The 18701-nt window shown below is 46.1% G+C and overlaps 1 protein-coding gene across 7 annotated transcripts; it reads left to right on the top strand.

The window, feature by feature from the left end:
- Window positions 1-11032: 11032 nt before the first annotated feature.
- SRSF5 (serine and arginine rich splicing factor 5) lies at window positions 11033-16569 on the top strand. Of its 7 annotated transcripts, none has more exons than XM_059691871.1 (9): window positions 11044-11315; window positions 11642-11981; window positions 12082-12226; window positions 12550-12620; window positions 12756-12854; window positions 13528-13597; window positions 14812-14885; window positions 15285-15395; window positions 15690-16569. In XM_059691871.1, exons 3-9 carry the CDS (start codon window positions 12101-12103, stop codon window positions 15985-15987), a joined length of 849 nt encoding a protein of 282 aa, XP_059547854.1. In that variant the 5' UTR covers window positions 11044-11315; window positions 11642-11981; window positions 12082-12100; the 3' UTR covers window positions 15988-16569. The 7 variants fall into 7 exon arrangements, 6 of the variants coding, with proteins under 6 accessions (XP_059547876.1, XP_059547860.1, XP_059547865.1 ...); XM_059691892.1 differs by having other exon boundaries at window positions 11047-11189; XM_059691887.1 differs by having other exon boundaries at window positions 11047-11193.
- Window positions 16570-18701: the final 2132 nt, after the last annotated feature.

Raw genomic sequence — 18701 nt, 5'->3', positions numbered from 1 at the left:
GGGAGTCAGACTTAGAGTTTCTAACAGAACCTGAAACAACGTGTGTAAGAGACTGTGGCCATGGCCGCACCACCCTTTCCTTTTGAGTCCTTACTGTTTTCTTACCCTTGACAGCCTCGTTCCTACCTCGTGAACAAAGATTCCTGAGAAACACAGCTGCCAAACTGTCCTTACTTCATGACGACACTCAATCCCGAGCTCCTCCCCACCACCCCCTCCACCCCCGCCGCTCCCCACCTCGTGCCTTCCCCAAATCATTCAGCAGAAGCCCTACCCTGTGAAAATCCCTCCTGATTCCTTTGGTGAGATGCCCGTGGTCCTGTGGGCTTTATCTAATGGGTCCAAACTCTAAGAAGCGGGAACATCATTATCCCCTTGTTTGTAGATGAAGACCTGAGGTCGAGTAACATGACCAAATCACATAACTATTAAATGGTAGCAGCCTTCCTAAAAACCACAGCCACCATTTGCTGAGCCTCTCTGCATACAAGGCACACACTTCAAGCCTCTATATTTGGGGCATGCGGCAGGACTGAGAGTCGGGGTATAGGTACTTGTTACCCCTGTGTTGAGGTCAATACCCAGGAGAAGCAATGCACTCAGGGGCTCTATCAGTCGCTGGCCTCCAGGGGGTGAAAGAATTTGGCTAATAGGTCTCCCTAGAGACAGCTGGGGAAGAAATGGCCACTTGCAAGTTGGAGTTCGATGTGGACTAGTTAGAAAAGTGACCCGAAAGGTGAAGTGTGTCCAAGAACCATCTGAACAGTTGTTAAAATGCAGGTTTCTGACCTCCCCTACCCCCTTGGTAAAGCAACTTTTCAGACACATTGATTACAAACACAAAGTTTTGTTTTAGCCCAGCTGGTGTGGCTCAGGGGTTGAGCATTGACCTAGGTACAGTGGTCGGCAAACTCATTAGTCAACAGAGCCAAATATCAACAGTACAACAATTGAAATTTCTTTTGAGAGCCAAATTTTTTAAACTTAAACTATATAGGTAGGTACATTGTTATTAACTTAATTAGGGTACTTCTAAGGCTTAGGAAGAGCCACACTCAAGGTGCCAAAGAGCCGCATGTGGCTCGAGAGCCGCAGTTTGCCAACCATGAACTAGGAGATCACGGTTCAATTCCCAATCAGGGCACATGCCCAGGTTGTGGGCTTGATCCCCAGTGTGGGGTGTGCAGGAGGCAGCCAACCAATGATTCTCTCTCATCATTAATGTTTCTATCTCTCTCTCCCTCTCCCTTCCTCTCTGAAGTCAATTCTATATAATTTGTTTCAAATTTGCTGCAAGGGAGAAGAAAAATGAGTAGGGACTTAGAGGGTGTTCTGAGACCCAGCTCCAGTGTGTGTGTGTGTGTGTGTGTGTGTGTGTGTGTGTGTGTGCACAGTGTTCACACACCCCATCAAACAATTCTCAGATACCAGCATGGTCCCCAAGAATCCAACTCAATTCTGACACCCTCTACCTTGAGATGGCATCAGGTTCCACAGGGCAAGGGCTCAGTCCCACAAGACACCCTCCCCATCCCTACACACACTCAGCTGCCAGCCACAAGCCCACGCTCTTTTGGGATTGGAGGTTTTAATGACCCCTTCCAATTAAGAATGCTAAATGCAAGTCCAGGTTGTTATCTGTACTTCCGAACAAATGGTTATAAAACAGAAGTTCCTATAACACCCTCCTTGGGTTCTAATTTGCTAGAACGACTTCCAGAACAGAGAGACATGTTACTTATTAGATCACTGGTTTATTGTAAAAGGTTGTAACTCAGAAACAACCAGATGAAAGAGATATAAAGGGCAGGGGAGATTAAAAATGGCGGCAGAGTAAGTGGATGCTGCATGGAGATGCTCCCAGGAACAAACTGGTATTACAACTAAAATACAGAAAAACTTCCTGAATAATCAGTGGAAGACTTGTAGGAGAGAACCCTGATACCCGAGGACTGAAAGTGGAGACTGCAGAGATAGTGGTAGGAGGGGCAGAGGCAAGAAAGGGCTGGTCGGGCACCCACAGACAATAACTGAAGTCCTGGAGAGATATCTCAGCTGTGGGTGGTTGCCACTGAGAACTCAGGGATCTAATCCCCAAGCTGGGCTCCCCATCAGAGAGCACCACAACTGAGAAGGGTATTCACATAGTATCTGGCTGTGAAAAAGCAGCAGGATTGCTGTCTGCCAGGGAGTGATGGCTAAAAATTCAGGCACCTTCTTAAAGGACCAATGCACAAAATTCCCTGTGGAGCCACCCACCTTGTGCTCAGGCACAGGGAGGGCAGAGTCAACTGGAGCTTTGTGAGCAGAAGCTAAGATTGGGGGCTTGGGGATTAGAGCTCAGAAGGCAGACACCCCCAGTTTGCTGTGCCGAGTCATTCCTTCACCCTGCAGAGGTCACCTTTCCCACAAAGACATTTGCTATACAGGTGGCCTTACCTGGGGGGAAGACAGTTAACTCACCCTATTAGAAAACACCTTGCCCTGAGGCCACTTAAGAGACTAAAAATGACAATTAGCCTCCAGGCAGAGGCAATTGCCCCACCCTGTTGAAAAAAACTCTTGCCACACCTGAGGATAATTGCCTTGGGGCTTTCAAGTGGAAATCCTATCAGTCTGTAGGCAGAGGTGGTCTCTGGAGGCTTTGAGTCTTTGCCTGATCTAATTAGTCAGAAACAGTGTTAGACACTGTCCTGCACTAGAGATTGAGAGGCATAGAGAATCTACCTAATACATAGTCACAAACCCAAACAGACAGCCAAAATGAGGAGACAAAGAACCCACAAATGAAAGAACAAGAGAATTCTACAGAAGAGATAAATGAAGCAGAGGTAAGAAATTTATCTGAAACAGAGTTCAGAGTAATGATGGTAAAGATGCTCAATAGCATGAAAAAAGATATAGTAACTATGAAAAAAAGAAGAGTCAGAAATAAAGAATGACATAACACAAAGAACACATTGGAAGGAATACACAGATTAAGGGAAGCTGAGGATTGAATCAGTGAATTAGAAGACAGGGTTGAGATGTATAGGGCAAGGTATGGGGAGAGGGCATACAGCTTCCGTGCCCTCTGCAGGCACGCCACTCTCCCCACATCTCCATGTGTTCACTAACCTGGAAGCTCTCTGATCCAGTGCTCTGGGGTTTCCTGGAGGTGTCACCAACTAGGCATGACTGACCAAATAGCCTTGGGTGCTTGATTCAACCTCCAGCCCTTCTCCCATCCCTGGAGGTCAGGGGTGGACTGGAGTTCCAACCCTCCAATCACATGGTTGGTTCTCCTGGCAACCAGCCCCCATCCCTAGGTGCTTCCAGCAGTCACCTCATTCAAGTGATCCTAACTACTGTATCAGGGAAGGAATAATTTCCAGGTCTGGGGCTGATCTGGGAGGCCTCTCTGGGGGTATGTGTACCCACCACAATGGCTCTGTTATGAATTGGTATAGGGCTGTGGTCGGCAAACCGCGGCTCACGAGCCACATGCGGCTCTTTGGCCCCTTAAGTGTGGCTCTTCCACAAAATACCACGTGTGGGTGCACACGTACAGTGTGATTGAAACTTCATGGCCCATGTGTAGAAGTTGGTATTTTGTGGAAGAGCCACACTCAAGGGGCCAAAGAGCCGCGGTTTGCCGAGCTACAGTTTGCTGACCACTGGTATAGGGAGTTCACACTTTTGAGGTTTCCCTCTTGATACTGAAGATGAAAAGAACCCAGTAATTGGTTAGCCCCTAGATCCTGATAGCTTGGGGGGTGCAGTAGGTATAGAGGACAACAAGCATTGGGAGGGGGGTGACTCTTGGCTAGATATAGCCTTTTTCCAGTTCCTTCTCTCTCTTGAATGGTTTGATCTTTGGAGTGTTTCAGTGCTGGGGTCCAACCCCAGCAGGTCCAGGGGTCCCCAAAGGCGTGGACGGAGTCGGCGAAGAAGGAATGACACGGAGACAGCGTTCAGTTGATCAGCAGCCTAGCCAGGATCTCCAGCCAAGTTCTGGTCTCGATCTCCAGAGAGGTTTTGCTTAGGATCTCCAGCCAGGTTCTGTCCAGGTTCTCCAGGCAGGTCCAGTCACCAGGTTCTAGTCAGGCTCTTCTGCCAATCTCCGCAGTCAGGTTCAGTCCAGGATCCCCTGCCATGCTCTCTCGCCAGGCTCCGCCTCCAGGCTCCGAGGCCAGTCCCTGTCCAGGATCCTCCGGCATGCTCTCGCCAGCGAAGTTCTTCTGTCCCTAGAGAACGTTCTGTGTAGGTTCTGTGCCTAGGCTCTGTCTCTCTTGGTCCTGTCTTCCAAGCCCTGTCTCCTAAGTTCTGTGTCTGAAGTTCTGTCTCTCTGTCTGGTTACATCTGTATTTATACCAGTTGATTCAACCCTATCAATCTCTATTACAAAGGCTAGGGCGTTTCTTATCTCCATTCCAGGGAGCAAAGATTATGTAGCTTAAGCATGATTGTTTGTAGTGATTAACTACCCGCCTGGCACTTAGTTAAGGAGTTTCATGCCCTCCCTGACTTCAGGGAAAAATTCCTACCTGGGGAAACAACCTTTCTAGGAGAGGCATCCCCTCCCTGACTTCAGGGAAAAATTCCTACGTGGGGAAACAACCTTTCTCGGAGAGGTGACCTTGGTTAAAACACAGCGCCAAGAAGGTGAGCAAACATATTAAGAACCGTATGCCATATATGCCAGGTCCCTTGAAACAGCAAGGATGGACCGGCTCCCGGCATTTCAGTCTTTCATATTTTACTTACAGAAAATTTGGGGGCATGAGAAAGAAACTTTCACGTTCGTTAAGTCACTGTCTCGTTGTTTCTTTGTCACAGCAGCTTAACTGCCACAGTGAATTTTGTCTTTTGTGAATGGACAGACAGGCTCCCTGTAGTACTCATTATAGCTGAAACCTGCTGAGTGTACCAGGCACTGGATCCAACACATTACATGCACTGCCTCAACGCAATCCTCGTAACAACCCTAGGGATTAAGTACTGTGATTGACCCATTTCTCACATGAGGAAACTGAGGCTTAGAGAGTTCCAGCAACATTCTGGAAGTCATAGATCGACTCCTTAACAAATCTTGTAGGAATGCTGTGATGTGCCAGGCCCTAGTTTAGTCTCTGGAGCGTACCATGGCAAGTGTTGGGCCTGACGTTCCAGCTCACATCAGAATCCAGCTGCTGCATGCTTTGCTGACAGCTTGGTGGCTTCCCTTGTGTGATCTGGCCCATGGCTGACCCTCGTAACAGCCGAGATGCTTTGGTTCTAACTAGTAAGTGCTTATGCTAAGTCCACTTTCACATTCCAGCTCTCACCCTTGTAACACAGAGACAAAAATGTACTAAATGATGTGACATTTTCTCTCCTGACTTAAAAATGCAATAATTATTTTTAGGGGTAACTCCTATAACTTGGAAAGAAAACCCTTTAGAAGCACAGAGTTAGAAAAGACATACTGGGTTCAATTCAAGGTTCCACCACTTCCAGCTGTGTGACTTAGAGTTTTGGTCTCAACATATTTTTAAAAAGGAGAATATGAACTAACTTCAGAAAGTTGTATAAGGGCTGAATAGGCAATAAATACAAAGCCCCAGCCCTATGCCTGGCATGTAGTAAGGGATTTCTGGGGCCATCTAATGCACAGGAAATGGATCACAGGAAGGTCATGCTGCAAGCTTTTGCAAACAGGGCCATGGCAGGAACACCAGAAATTAAGATGTTTTGGGCAGAGTAGATCAGAAGATTCTCTAAGCCTGTTTCCTCATTTAAAAAATGTTATAACAACATTTTGAGGAAAATAATTCCCATTAACATTTTATAACATGGAAGAGTTGGTATGAGGACTGACACACAGTCGTGGCTCAGGAAACAGCAGCTGTCAACATTGAGAGGAATGGTACGGACAATATGCGTAAGTGCCCTGAATTTAAACTTATCTTGATGTTAGCATGATTTCCACTGGAAATCCACTTCCTTGTGACGGTCCCAATAGGGCCCCAGCCATAGCCTGAGTGAGGTGTGTTTGGAGGAGGGAAGATGGAGCCAGATGACAGACAGGTTTTATGAACAAAAATGCGAGTGCCCAGACCTAGGTCAGCACGCCTCTAACACTCGGGCTCCTGGGTATGAGAATCACCTGCAGCCCTTACTAACACACTAGGGCTCCAACCCAGACAATTTAAATCAGAATTTTTGCCAGTAGGAACCCAGGCAGCAGAATGTTATAAACACTTCCGAGGTGATTTTAGTGTACAGTTGGTGTTGAGAAACACTCATCTAGGCACTCAAATTAAAGTACCGTCCTAGGTTCGCAGGTATTTTAATTATTGTGCACTAAATTAAGCAACAATAAAATCAGGAGGTAGCAATAGAAAGAAGTCAGGTATGTAGGGATGAATCTGAGTCAAAACTGAACATTAAAAAAAACCATATACTTCCAAGAGAGATTAAGGATATTTATTCCTTCAAAAGATCTTTAGAATTATTAGCTAGAATAACGGAAGCAACACGTTTTTAGTGTTGAAAGTTCTGGATAGGAATTTTTAAACTTTTGGTGAGATTTAGGGCATATTCAGAGAAATAGAATAGCTTGGTCAGAATAAATATTTTCCCCAGGCATGTAGTTGTGGCATGTAAGTGAAAAAAGATATAAATCTGAATATACACTGTTGACCTTTACTATATTAAAACAAAGAAACATGGGAAATGCCTACGATTAAGTTTTATGAATAAATTCTAGTAAGTTTCATGATACTGAATTGGGTGCCAATTGCAGGGGTCCAGCCCCAGTGGTCCAGGGGTTCCCAAAGGTGTGGACGGAGTCAGCGAAGAATGAAGGTAACGGAGACAGCGTTCAGATCATCAGCATAGTTGGGTTCTCTCTTTATTCTCCTGTTACATCTGTATTTATACCATTTGATCCTATAAGCATGCCTCTATAGTTACATCATCATATGTTTTGGATCCTCCTTTGACCTTCTACAGTTCCTTGTTTTATGTTTATAGTTTCTTATCTGACCTTTGATAAAAATCTTATCTCTATCTAGCTCTGTTGATTTTAATCTTTTTTTTTTTTTTTGCACTTAGTTGAGGGGTTTTATTCCCTCCCTAACTTCAGGGGAAAATCCCTACCTGGGGAAACAACCTTTCTCAGAGAGGTGACCTTGGTTAAAACACATAGTGCCAAGAAGGGGAGCAAACATATTAAGAACAGTATGCCATATATGCCAGGTCCTTTGAAACAGCAAGGATGGACTGGCTCCCGGCAAATTCCCCCTTTTTTATTTTTTAAAAGCAGGCATTAAAAAGAAAAACCCCAAATGCTCTCTTGTATCCATTTTAAGAGTAGGATTGGCGCTTTCTGCTATTAACTGAGTCCTGATCTATCACCCCAGGGAGAGCTTGCCAATCCTGCACTTTCCCAGGGTGGAAAGGCTGCAGTGGGGTTAAGGATAAGGCTCCTTGGGCCTACCTTCTCCCATGCCTCTACATTTACCTTTCCTTCCTCAGAAAAGCATGGACATACTTTTTGTATAAAACGTTCTGTCTGACTGGGAGTAACCTTAATTCCTCTGCTAGCAAGCATATGTGTTAAAAGATCAATACAGAGTCTTCTTTCTTTGGACTCAGTATGGCACATCTTCTCAATCTAAGTTCTGTACTATCCACCTTCTTACCCTACTTATCCTCTATAGGGGGGTCTGCAGTACCCTGGTGGAGTCCTATCCATCCCAAGTGTGGGGTTCTCAATGGGGGGGGGAGGGGCTCACCTAGGGGAATCCTGTTCCAGGGGTTCCCAAAGGTGTGGACAGAGTCAGCGAAGACTATCCACCCTCTTCCTACGGTGGAGTCCGATCCGTCCTGAGTGTGGGGCGCTTACCTAGGGGTCCCTGTTCGGGCGCCAGATGCCAGGGTCCAACCCCAGCGGGTCCAGGGGTCCCCAAAGGTGTGGACAGAGTCGGTGAAGAAGGAAGCCACGGAGACAGCGTTCAGTTGATCAGCAGCCCAGTCAGTTTCTCTAGCCAAGTTCTGGTTAGGCTCTCCAGCCAAGTTCTGGTCTGGATCTCCAGAGAGGTTCTGCTTTGGATCTCCAACCAGGTTCTGTGTCCATGTTCTCCAGCCAGGTTCTCCAGGTTCTCCAGCCAGGTTCTGTAGCCATGTTCCCTTGCTAGGTTCTCCAGCCAGGTTCTGTCCAGGTTCTCCAGCCAGGTTCAGTCACCAGGTTCTAGTCAGGTTCTCTTGCCAATTTCTGTAGTCAGGTTCAGTCCAGGATCTTTGCCATGTTCTCTCCAGCGAAGTTCCTGTCTCTAGGTTCCGTGTAGGTTCTGTCTTCTAAGTTCTGTCTCTGATTTTAATCTTGTCTAGGTTAGTCTCTGTTCCATTATAAGGGCTAGTTTGTTGTCTCTATTCCAAGGTCATTATCCTATTGCTATAAGGAGATTTTCCTATTCTATGGCCTAAGTAAGGATTATGTAGCTTATGTGTGATTGTTCATAGTTAAGGTGATTAACTACCTGCCTGGCACTTAGTTACAGGGTTTTACTGATTTATTCCCTTCCCTAGCCCCATTAATCCCTAACTCCAGGGAAACATTCACACCTGGGGAAACAACCTTTCTCGGGGAGGTGGCTCTGGTTATAATACATAGCGCTAAAAAAGGGGGAGCAAACATATTAAGAACAGTATGCCGTATACGCCAGGTCCCTTGAAACATATGCTGTGCAGACGTTTTTTCCCTGCAGTGACTGTGTTAAGCAGCAAGGATGGACCGGCTCCCGGCACCTCACCGTTGGGAATAAGAATGGCCTTTTACATTTCCATATCTGTGTTTTTTTAAAAAAATGGTGGTGTCATTTTTGAATGGAAAAAGAAAACATATTAAACGGTCAGGACAAAAACCATAAAAAGGAAATAGAACGAAATATAATAAAAGGTGGATTTGGTGAGATAGGATCATGAGTATTCTTTCAATTATTTTTCCTGTTGAACGTTTTTGCTATAGTAAGACTGTATGTCTTTTTACAATTGGAATAAAATAAACTCTGTTTAAAGTCTAGGAATTGGCTAGCTTAGGAACTGGCAAACATTTTCTGTAAAGGGCCAGATAGTGAATATTTTAGGTTTTGTGGGCCTACGGTCTCTATTACAAATACTCAGCCCTGACAACACAGGACAATAGCTACAGACAGTAATTAAATGAAAGAGAGTGGCTGTTTTTCCAAAATAACCCTTTATTTATGGAAAATTACCTTTGAATTTCATATACTCTTCTTTTGATTTGCCCCAGCTCCCAACCATTTAAAAATGTAAAACCATCCTCAATAATGAAAGGATTATAGGAGTATACACAGACTACTGTAGGATCCCATGGAAGTAAAAGCACTTCTGCTCATGGAACATGAGTTTATTGGGGGGACTGTTAAACAATCCGGTATGGAGACCGATGAGGCAGTTGTCATGGAACAAGCAAGCACTGCAGAAGATAAATGGTTTTAAATACAGAATAACTCACTAGGCAATACTAACGAAAAGTTACCTTTGCGGAAATCACAAACTTTCTAAGGTAAGTTAGTTAAGAGAAAAGGCCTTATTAGAAAAGTTGGTCCTACGAAAACCGCAACCCCGGGGCTGAAGGCAGCCCCTTTGTTCACGGTGTACACCACTACTGGTTTTCTTACCTCCCAGGAAACCTTTTCTAGATTCCTTTCTCTTATGGCAGCAAAAAATGATGGTCAGTGAGTGAAATCACAAGCGGTTGCTTCACATCAACACAGAATGTCGAAAATAACGGGAAGGCTGATTTTCAAAAATTAGGCAGAAAGTAAACTAATTCAGTCAGTCCTGGCGTGGGGCAATTTGTGCATTGTGAGATGCCAATGCACACGAAGCCGGCCGCTAAAGGGAAGCATTCTCGTTTACCGAGTACATATGTGCCTTTAAAATCATCCGTAATTCCCCCACCGGATAGATAGCTAACCTCTCAATTTTGCTGAGTACCTGCTGAGGCTCTTTTCAGAATAAACATACAAATGCAGGGATGGATGAGCCCACGCTGGACAAACTATCCGAGCTCTGTCCGAGTTCCTCCGGGCCCAGGTCAGGGGAGGTCGGAGCCGGGCCAGGAGCTCGGCTCCTCCTCGAACGACGTTATTTATCTGCGTAACTCCGGTTACCAGCAGCAACCCTAGACTCTGGGCGCCTCTCAAGAACGGGGCGCCTCGGGTGCCAGCCAAAAGCAGTGAAGAAAAGTAAACTCTCCCCATCTTTATGCTCCAACTTCTAAGCCTGCCCACCTTCCCGGGAACGCGCGGAGGTAAGGAGTGCAGGGCTGCGTTTGGAAACCACCACATCCTGTTTGCGGAGCGGCAGGCGCTCGCGCGTTACGTTACGGAAACCGGACCCGGGAGGGGTCGCCGAGGGCCGCGGGGCCGGAAAGCAGCGGGAACCTCGCGCGGCCAGCTCAGGTGCGGGGCAGTGGAGTTGCACAAATCGGCGTCCGGGACTCAATTCAAGACGGCCTTCCGGCGGCAGTCCCACGTTCAACACTTCACCCCGCGGAAACCTGCCGCTTAAAAAGCACGCACTCCCGCGGTCTTCTTACTGTCAACTACTCGTTCGTGGTTCGGTCCGCACCTCACTGCTCGTCAAGGAGCGTCTTCCGACGTTGCCCCCGAAATGGCCAGCGGCAGGGGCCAGCGATGGCCAGGTAGTTCTGCAAAGCCTGAGTTCCGGAGTTTCTTTTACCCAGGACTCTTCGGGGCATCTTAAAAAAGTTCCGGTGAAAAAGCGGCGTCATTTGTCTCAGGGCATATGCATGCGAGAGAGAATGACGGACCGAACTTCACGGCCTAAAAGCTTCAAACGTCTTCAACCGCGGCCCTCCCAGCGCCCGGCACCTGACAGCGGCGCCCCGCCCCGCCCCTCGACCCCGCCCACCGCGGGCGCGGCTGCTCGGCCGGTCCCAGGTGACAGGGCCCCGACCCCTCAGAGACTTCCGTCCTCGGATCCAAGGGGGAGGGTCTATGGGCGGCCCCGGAAGTGACGCAAGGCGCACCCTCCATTTTGTAGAACGCGGAGCAGCTAAGTGCGTCAGTTGTCGAGAGACGTAGACGAGTTGAGTCCTGGTCTGCGGGGAGGCAGACAGCTCCGTCGCAGACTACGGACCTCTCTTGGGTCTCAGCTGCCAAAGATCCCGTCCGGTAGGTGAGTGGCTCACTTTGAGGGAATGGCTTCTCGGATCGAGGCTTCTTCATGGCCACTCGGATCAGTGGCCAGGGCTGCTCTCTTTGCGGAGGACGGCGTCCAATGAGCGCAGTTTACTCGAGGTGGGCGCTGGGGCACGTCTCCCTTGGGGTCTTGTTTGAGGGGAAGTGAAGGTGGAAGGGCGGTCTTGGTTCTGGTCGTTTTTCCTGCGGGGTTGTGTGCCCCTCCCTGCCTCTTGACTTCCTCCTTAGCCGAACCCCGGGAGTAGTGGGCTGGGGTTGGGGTGTGGCGGCCCGGGGTTTCTGCGGGCGGGGATGGAGACTCCGGAACGGTGGAGTCGGGGGAGGGCGTGGGAGGAGGGAGTTGGGCACGCGCGGCTCTGCCCACCGCTGGCGCCGCCGCCGCCATTTTGTGGCTGTCTAGCGTCCGCCCGCCGCCCTCTGCGCAGGCGCGGCCGCGGCGTCGCGAGATTCCGGCTTCCACCTGCTGTGACGCTCCAGGGAGGCGGCGACGCTCGCGCGGCCCGTCGCCATTGGGCTGGCCGCGCGGAGGGCGGCGCCGGCCCCGCCCGCACTTCTCGGCCTTTCCTAACTGCGGCAGATGGGAGGGGGCCAGAAGAGCCGGGGCGAGTGTGAGGCTGCGCAGTTCCGGAGGCGGCAGTGGGCGTTGCGGTGGCTGCGTTCTGGGCCCAGGGAAGGATCGTGTTGGGAGCCGAGTTTTAATTTTGTCTGCAAGGGACCCGGCCTAATAAGAGGCACTCTTGGCAATCTTGTTTATAACATCACCCGGTAAACATTTTATTTTATGCCGTTCATGTTTTTGACCCCTGGACCAGCCGTTCTTCTGACATTCACGCGGGGTGTCTCCACTGAATTATTCTCCTAACAGGAAGTACTAGCCGGGCGCCATGAGCGGCTGTCGAGTCTTCATCGGGAGGCTAAATCCAGCGGCCAGGGAGAAAGACGTGGAAAGATTCTTCAAGGGATATGGGCGAATACGAGATATTGATCTGAAAAGAGGCTTTGGTTTTGTGGTGAGTGTTCAGAACTGGTTGGATTATCTGTTGTTACGCTGGTAAAGCTTTTGATGAGCAACGTTTTTTTTATCTTATTGAGCCAGGTAGAGTATCTTTAGAAAATGCGTGCATCCTGAAGGCAGTGAATTTCCTTAAGGAAGAAAAGAACCTCACTGCTGACTGGGGAACCACTCCTGGTCACTTGTCAAATAGGCTTATTGATAGGGTACTGTCATTAAGATACTTCCTTACCTGTTAAATGTTTTTAGTGCTCCTATTGCTGTAGAATACACTTTTAAGACTGCCAAGTATTATATGTTTTTTTCATGCTTGTATTTTAGGAATTTGAGGATCCCAGGGATGCTGATGATGCTGTATATGAACTTGATGGAAAAGAACTCTGCAGTGAAAGGTGAGAATCTTAATTTTAGTTTTATACTTAGTTAGCATTGTAAAATAGAGCAGACTAGGGTGCGTTGGAGCATTTTCCTAAGTAGATCTCTCAGGTAGTTTGTGTGATAATGAAGATTTTTCTTCTCTTCCTTAGGGTTACTATTGAACACGCTCGAGCTCGATCTCGAGGTGGGAGAGGTAGAGGGCGATACTCTGATCGCTTTAGTAGTCGCAGACCTCGAAATGATAGACGGTATGTGATGGCCAGTGGCTCTTTTGAATAATCATTACTGCACGACTATTTAATGATTAAGTACTGTCCTGTATAATAGCCTAATATGCAAAGTGAACGCGGAATGACCAGTCGCTATGACATGCACTGACTACCAGGGGGCAGACGCGTATCAGGAGCTTCCCCCTGATGGTCAGTGCGCTCCCACAGCGGGGCAGGGGGTGTCCCTGCTCAGCCAGAAGCTGGGCTCATGGCTGGTGAGTGCAGCGGCATTGGTGGGAGCCTCTCCCGCCTCTGAGGCAGCACTAAGGATGTCTGACTGACACCCGGGGGAGCCAGGCCTAAACCAACAGTCAGACATCCCATCCCCTGAGGGTTCCCAGACTGCAAGCGGGCGCAGGCAGGGCTGAGGGGAACACCCCCCCCCCCCCCCCCCCCCCCAGTGCACGAATTTTGTTCATTGGCCCTCTAGTTAGCAATAGTGATTCTGGTATTTACCAAGAAAGTCAGTTCTCTTGTGCCTATGTCAGTTCACTGTTTCAGTTAAGTCTCTATAATGAAGCATAAAATAATTAAACAGTTGATGAAATCATTTGAATGGCTTATGTCTGAATGCATAAATTTGCTCATAGTTGGAACAAAATTGCGAATTGCTGTATTTCTTCCATTGTGAATACTTGTTTTTTTTCCTCAGAAATGCTCCACCTGTCAGAACAGAAAATCGGCTTATAGTTGAAAATTTGTCTTCAAGAGTCAGCTGGCAGGTGTGTAGAAATTCAGTTTTGAGATATTTTAATGTGGCTTTTTAAAAACTAATGGAATGGGTAGCTAAAATTTTATTAACATTTTATTAAAAGTAGTTCTATTTTTAATTAAATTAATGGACTTAATTGTAATTTTAAAATTTTAATTTAATGTAACTGGGGGATATTGCAAATTTTAATATTAGTGATCAAATGTAAATGTTTTTGAGGATATTTTTTCTTGTTCTTAAAATCAATTTTAACCAAATATTAAACCCTTTATTTGCCAGCCTATCTGTGTCGTTGGCCTTATGACGAGGAGTGCCTGTGGGTTATCCTAATCGTTGTCTTGGTCACTCTTGGTTGGGCCTGGTTGACTTTGCCAGTCAGCTCCTACAGTGATCAATTGGCCACCTCTAGATCTGTGTTTGCCGGTCTAGACGTAATCGGGGCACTTACTTGGAGTGCCAGGTTGCAGCGATCCCAGAGCGCTGATAACGTGATCTGATCCCTAAGTTGAGAGCTGTCTTCCTGTAACGCTTCGAATAAGAGGTCCTGGTCGAACGATACGAAATTAGTTGGTCGTTGGAATCCTGTTCGCAGTAAAGTGGTCCTTGGTAACTAACTGCACAAGAGTAGAACATGTCTGCATCCGCCAATAGTCTGCTAATAGGGAGGGCTGTGCGATTAAAGGCTTCCATCGATTGGGTAGTGTCCTTCAAATGGGTGGCGAAGAGCCAGTCGGGCATATGTCATGAAGGTTTCTTCGACCGATTAACGGTTTGCTGCTTGACTAGCCTAGGGAAATAATAATAAAGGTAAAGTAAACTTTTTTAATGACATATGGGGCACAAAATATTGATGTCTTGTAAATGTTCTGTTTTTAAATATAAAATTTCTACTTTAGTCTTTAAAAATATGTACTGTTTCTACTTGTTTGTTTTTTTTTGTTTTGTTTTTTGTTTTCCTTTTGTATTGAGCTCAGTATAGACTAATACTACTTAATGTTAACATCTAAATTTCCTTTAGCATTTTGCTTAAAAGCAATATGCTATTTGTTTATTTCGTGCCCTGACATAAATACTTTTTGAATTCTGATAGAATACAAGTGTGGTAAATGCCATGTTTGTACTTTATCTAACATCTTCTCTTTCAGTAGTCTTGTTTTTATATCATGTTGTTGTTTGTGTGTCACGTTTCCTTTTCTCTGCATGACACAATTGTCTTGTGTTAAGGATCTCAAAGATTTCATGAGACAAGCTGGAGAAGTAACCTTTGCGGATGCACATCGACCTAAATTAAATGAAGGGTAAGTATATACTGTAGATTGTAAGCCTGTTAAAATACCTTGGCAGTTTTACTGTGAATGTTGTTTTCAGTACTTAAAATTTGCGAATGCTCTAGGCTCTCAGGTGAGTTTGCTTCAGGGGACTTTTGGCAATGTCTGGCATCTTGTGGATAAAGGCCAGGGATGCATATAAACATTCTACAATGCACAGGAAAGCCCCTAACAACAAACTTTGGGCTAAATTGTCAACAATTAGGGGGTTGAGAAACCTTGCTCTAATGCCATGTTATTCATCGAGAGTTAAAAACTCTTGATACAGTAATAGCAAATGAGCATGGAAAAGGTACTTAATCTAGATTCCTTTGTGAGACGGTAAGGTGTACATAACTTCACAAATGTTTTTTTCTTTTTCCTCGCTAGGGTGGTTGAGTTCGCCTCTTATGGTGATTTAAAGAATGCTATTGAAAAACTTTCTGGAAAGGAAATAAATGGGAGAAAAATAAAATTAATCGAAGGCAGCAAAAGGCACAGGTATCTCCTTAATATATTTTTAAAATATTTTGATTTTTACAGGAGAGGGAGAGCAAAATACCTATCAGTTGTCTCTTGTACGCCCCCTACTGGGGAACAAGCTCATCACCCAGGCAATGTGTCTTGACTGGAAAGAACCAGCAACCTTGCATTGCATGCATCGGACACAACGCCCAACTAAACTAACAGCCACACTGGCCAGGACACTAGCATTTTTAAGTCAAAGTTTTACTTAATGGATTTGTAGGGCCTGCAGCTTATGTTTTTTGTTGTTTTTTTTTCCCCCCTTACCAGTAGGTCACGAAGCAGGTCTCGTTCCCGGACTAGGAGTTCCTCTAGGTCTCGTAGCCGGTCTCGGTCTCGCTCTCGTTCTCGGAGTCGCAAGTCTTACAGCCGGTCTAGGAGCAGGAGCAGGAGCCGGAGCCGAAGCCGGAGCAAGTCCCGTTCTGTTAGTAGGTCTCCTGCACCTGAGAAGAGCCAGAAACGTGGTTCTTCAAGTAGATCTAAGTCTCCAGCATCTGTGGATCGCCAGAAGTCCAGGTCCAGGTCCAGGTCTCGGTCCCGGTCCAGATCAGTTGACAGTGGCAATTAAACTGTAAATAACTTGCCCAGGGGGCCTTTTTTAAAAAAAAAAACAAACCACAAACACAAAAAACAAAAACACAAATACCCAAATCATACTTGCTAAAAATTCTGGTAAGTATGTGTTTTTTTTTGTGGGGGTGGGCTATGGAGGGGGGGCGGTTGGATTGGGTTGGGCTGGATATCTTTGTAGATGTGGACCACCAAGGGTTGTTGAAACCTAATTGTATTAAATGTCTTTTGATAAGCCTTCTGCTCACATTTTTGTGAATGTCTGAAGTATATAGTTTGTGTATATTGACAGAGCTCTTTTATAACTAAAGCAAATTTAATTTTTTTGTACTAGAAAAATTTGAACATTTTCGTTCTTGGTTATTCAAATATGTTCATTCAAAATTAGTTTAATGTGTCAATTAAACTAATTAATAGCTTTGGACACTTAAAAGAGCTCTAAATTTGCTTGTACATAAAGGCTTAATTTGAGTTTTCCTTGTTAGGGTCACGGGTGTCCTCCCACCCACCCTTTAACAGCTGCCTGGCAAAGACTAACAAGCAGCTGTTAGTTATTGATAATAAAAGATTATAAAACTGCTTTTGTCTGTCTGAAGGATGTGTGTTATTTACTCCTCCCTTCCCATCTACATTCAACACAATTTCTTGTAGAGAACCTGAAGTCATTTGGTTAGCTCAGGTTCTTTATTCTTAAAAAATTTGAACAGTGCTTTTGACATTTCCAGCTAGTCAGAAAATAGGCAGTCAGTGAGGTGACTAACAGTGTATGAATTTCCTTTGTCTGTGACCCATGCTCTTTCCCTGTATCACCTGACTATTCTATTGGCATCAGGTTACTTGGGGCTTCCATAGTCAAGAGGACAATTTAGGAAGCAAATCGTACAGTTAATGTTTTGTGCTTTTCTTAAAGGTTGTACTACAGTTTTGGTGGACAGAAAGATGTTTCTTTGGGTGGGGGGGGGGTATTTTTTAGATCCATGCACATGGCTTTTAAGAGGTTCACATGCTTTTTCTTTTAGTCCTGAGACATGGATGTCACAATATATGTGAAGAGGAAAACAATAGTGAAAGCTGCTTAAGGTTCTCTATCCATCTTAAGAGTTAGATCCTGCTACCTGCAGGTAATGATTTAAAGGTACAGGAGTCTCAGAGATTGATTAGACTTTAGTCCATATGAGTGCTAGTATATAAATACTTGGTAACTGAATCTTCAAAACTACCCATTAGGTAATAGTTTTACAGGAGGAAATTATGCCAAAGAGAAGAGCAAATAAATGTTAAACTGGTATTAGAGCCCATAAAGTCTAGTTCCAGAAGCCTAAAAACCACACCTTCAGTGCAGACCCTTACATAGCCCTGCAGGGATTTTGAGGAAAGCACCAAAAAGATTGCTTTGGTTTTCTCCACATGTGGGATCCACCAGGGGAAATTCTATTTGGGGTTGGATTTGAAAGCTTTTTGGTTTATTGGCATGGCCACTTCTCTCTATTGAAGGCTAGAACTTGGGCCAGAAAATTGTGAAGCTGATTTTAGGTAGAGTTTATGTGATAACACTTTGCGGACGGATCGTGAGAGTTCTGGTGTTTCCTGTTCTGAGGCTTGTGGCCAATTACGAGAATTCTTTAAAAACATATTACCTTGTAAGATATGTAGTAACTTCAAAAAACAATGGGTATTTAATTTTGAAGCATGCCTTTAATATTTATATGAAACGTTTTTTTACTAGTTCAATAGAAACTTATCTGGCCACTGGGTAAAGCTAGCAAAACTGGTCCCACAATGTGTTAACTTGGATGGAGGGCACTGGCTTTGTTTAAAAGGGCAGAACCACCCAGCTGGCGTGCCTCAGTGGTTGTGTGTTGACCTATGAACGAGGAGGTCACAGTTTGACATCTGGTCAGGGCACATGTGCTGGTTGCAGGCTCAGTCCCCAGTGGGGGGTTGTGCAGGAGGTAGCTGATCAATGATTCTCCTCATTGATGTTTCTATCTCCCTCTGAAATAAATAAAATTGCCAGAACCTGCCCTGGCTAGGTGGCTCCGTTGGTTGGTTGAAGTGTCCGGCTCACCAAAAAGTTACAGGTTTGATTCCCTGTCAGGGTAAATACCTAGGTTGTGGGTTCGAACCCTGGTCGGGGTGTTCAGGAAGCAACCTATTGATGTTTTCCTCTCAATTTTTTTGGGTGAGGATTAAGAAAAATGAAGTGGTAGAACCTAGTTCTTAACCCTTTAGGTTTTTAAAATGTACCTCAGTGATATGTATGGTGTTAGGTACTTGGACATTTTACCAGTTGACTTTCTGATTTTTCCACCCTTGTAAAATAAGTGCCTTCTGTTTTAATATTACAAACTAGAGTCCCGGTGCACAAAAATTTGTGCACTCGGGGAGGGGGAGAGGGGGTCCCTCAGCCCGGCCTGTGCCCTCTCGCAGTCTGGGACCCCTCAGGAGATAACGACCTGCTGGCTTAGGCCTGCTCCCTGGTGGCAGAGGGCAGGCCCAATCCCTAGGTGCAGCCCCTGGTCGGGCTCAGAGCAGGGCCGATTGGGGAATTGGGGCGCCGCTCCCTGTCATGCACAGAGCAGGGCGGATCTGGAGGTTGCGATGCCACCACTAGTCACGCTCAGGGTAGGGCTGATTGGGGGGTTGGGGCACCGCCCTCTGTCACACTCAAGGCAGGGTTGATGGGGAAGTTGCGGCGCCACCCCCTGTCAC

Source organism: Myotis daubentonii, chromosome 1 (genome assembly GCF_963259705.1).
Source record: "Myotis daubentonii chromosome 1, mMyoDau2.1, whole genome shotgun sequence".
NCBI classification, from domain to species: domain Eukaryota; kingdom Metazoa; phylum Chordata; class Mammalia; order Chiroptera; family Vespertilionidae; genus Myotis; species Myotis daubentonii.
This window is presented reverse-complemented; position numbering and strand designations above follow the sequence as displayed.

Bases quoted from the DNA above. Each gene is read 5' to 3' on its own strand.
- SRSF5 (XM_059691893.1), top strand. From the start codon at position 12,101: ATGAGCGGCTGTCGAGTCTTCATCGGGAGGCTAAATCCAGCGGCCAGG. The intron at 12,227-12,549 runs GTGAGTGTTCAG...CTTGTATTTTAG, and splicing joins AAAGAGGCTTTGGTTTTGTG to GAATTTGAGGATCCCAGGGA. The intron at 14,886-15,284 runs GTAAGTATATAC...TTTCCTCGCTAG, and splicing joins CGACCTAAATTAAATGAAGG to GGTGGTTGAGTTCGCCTCTT.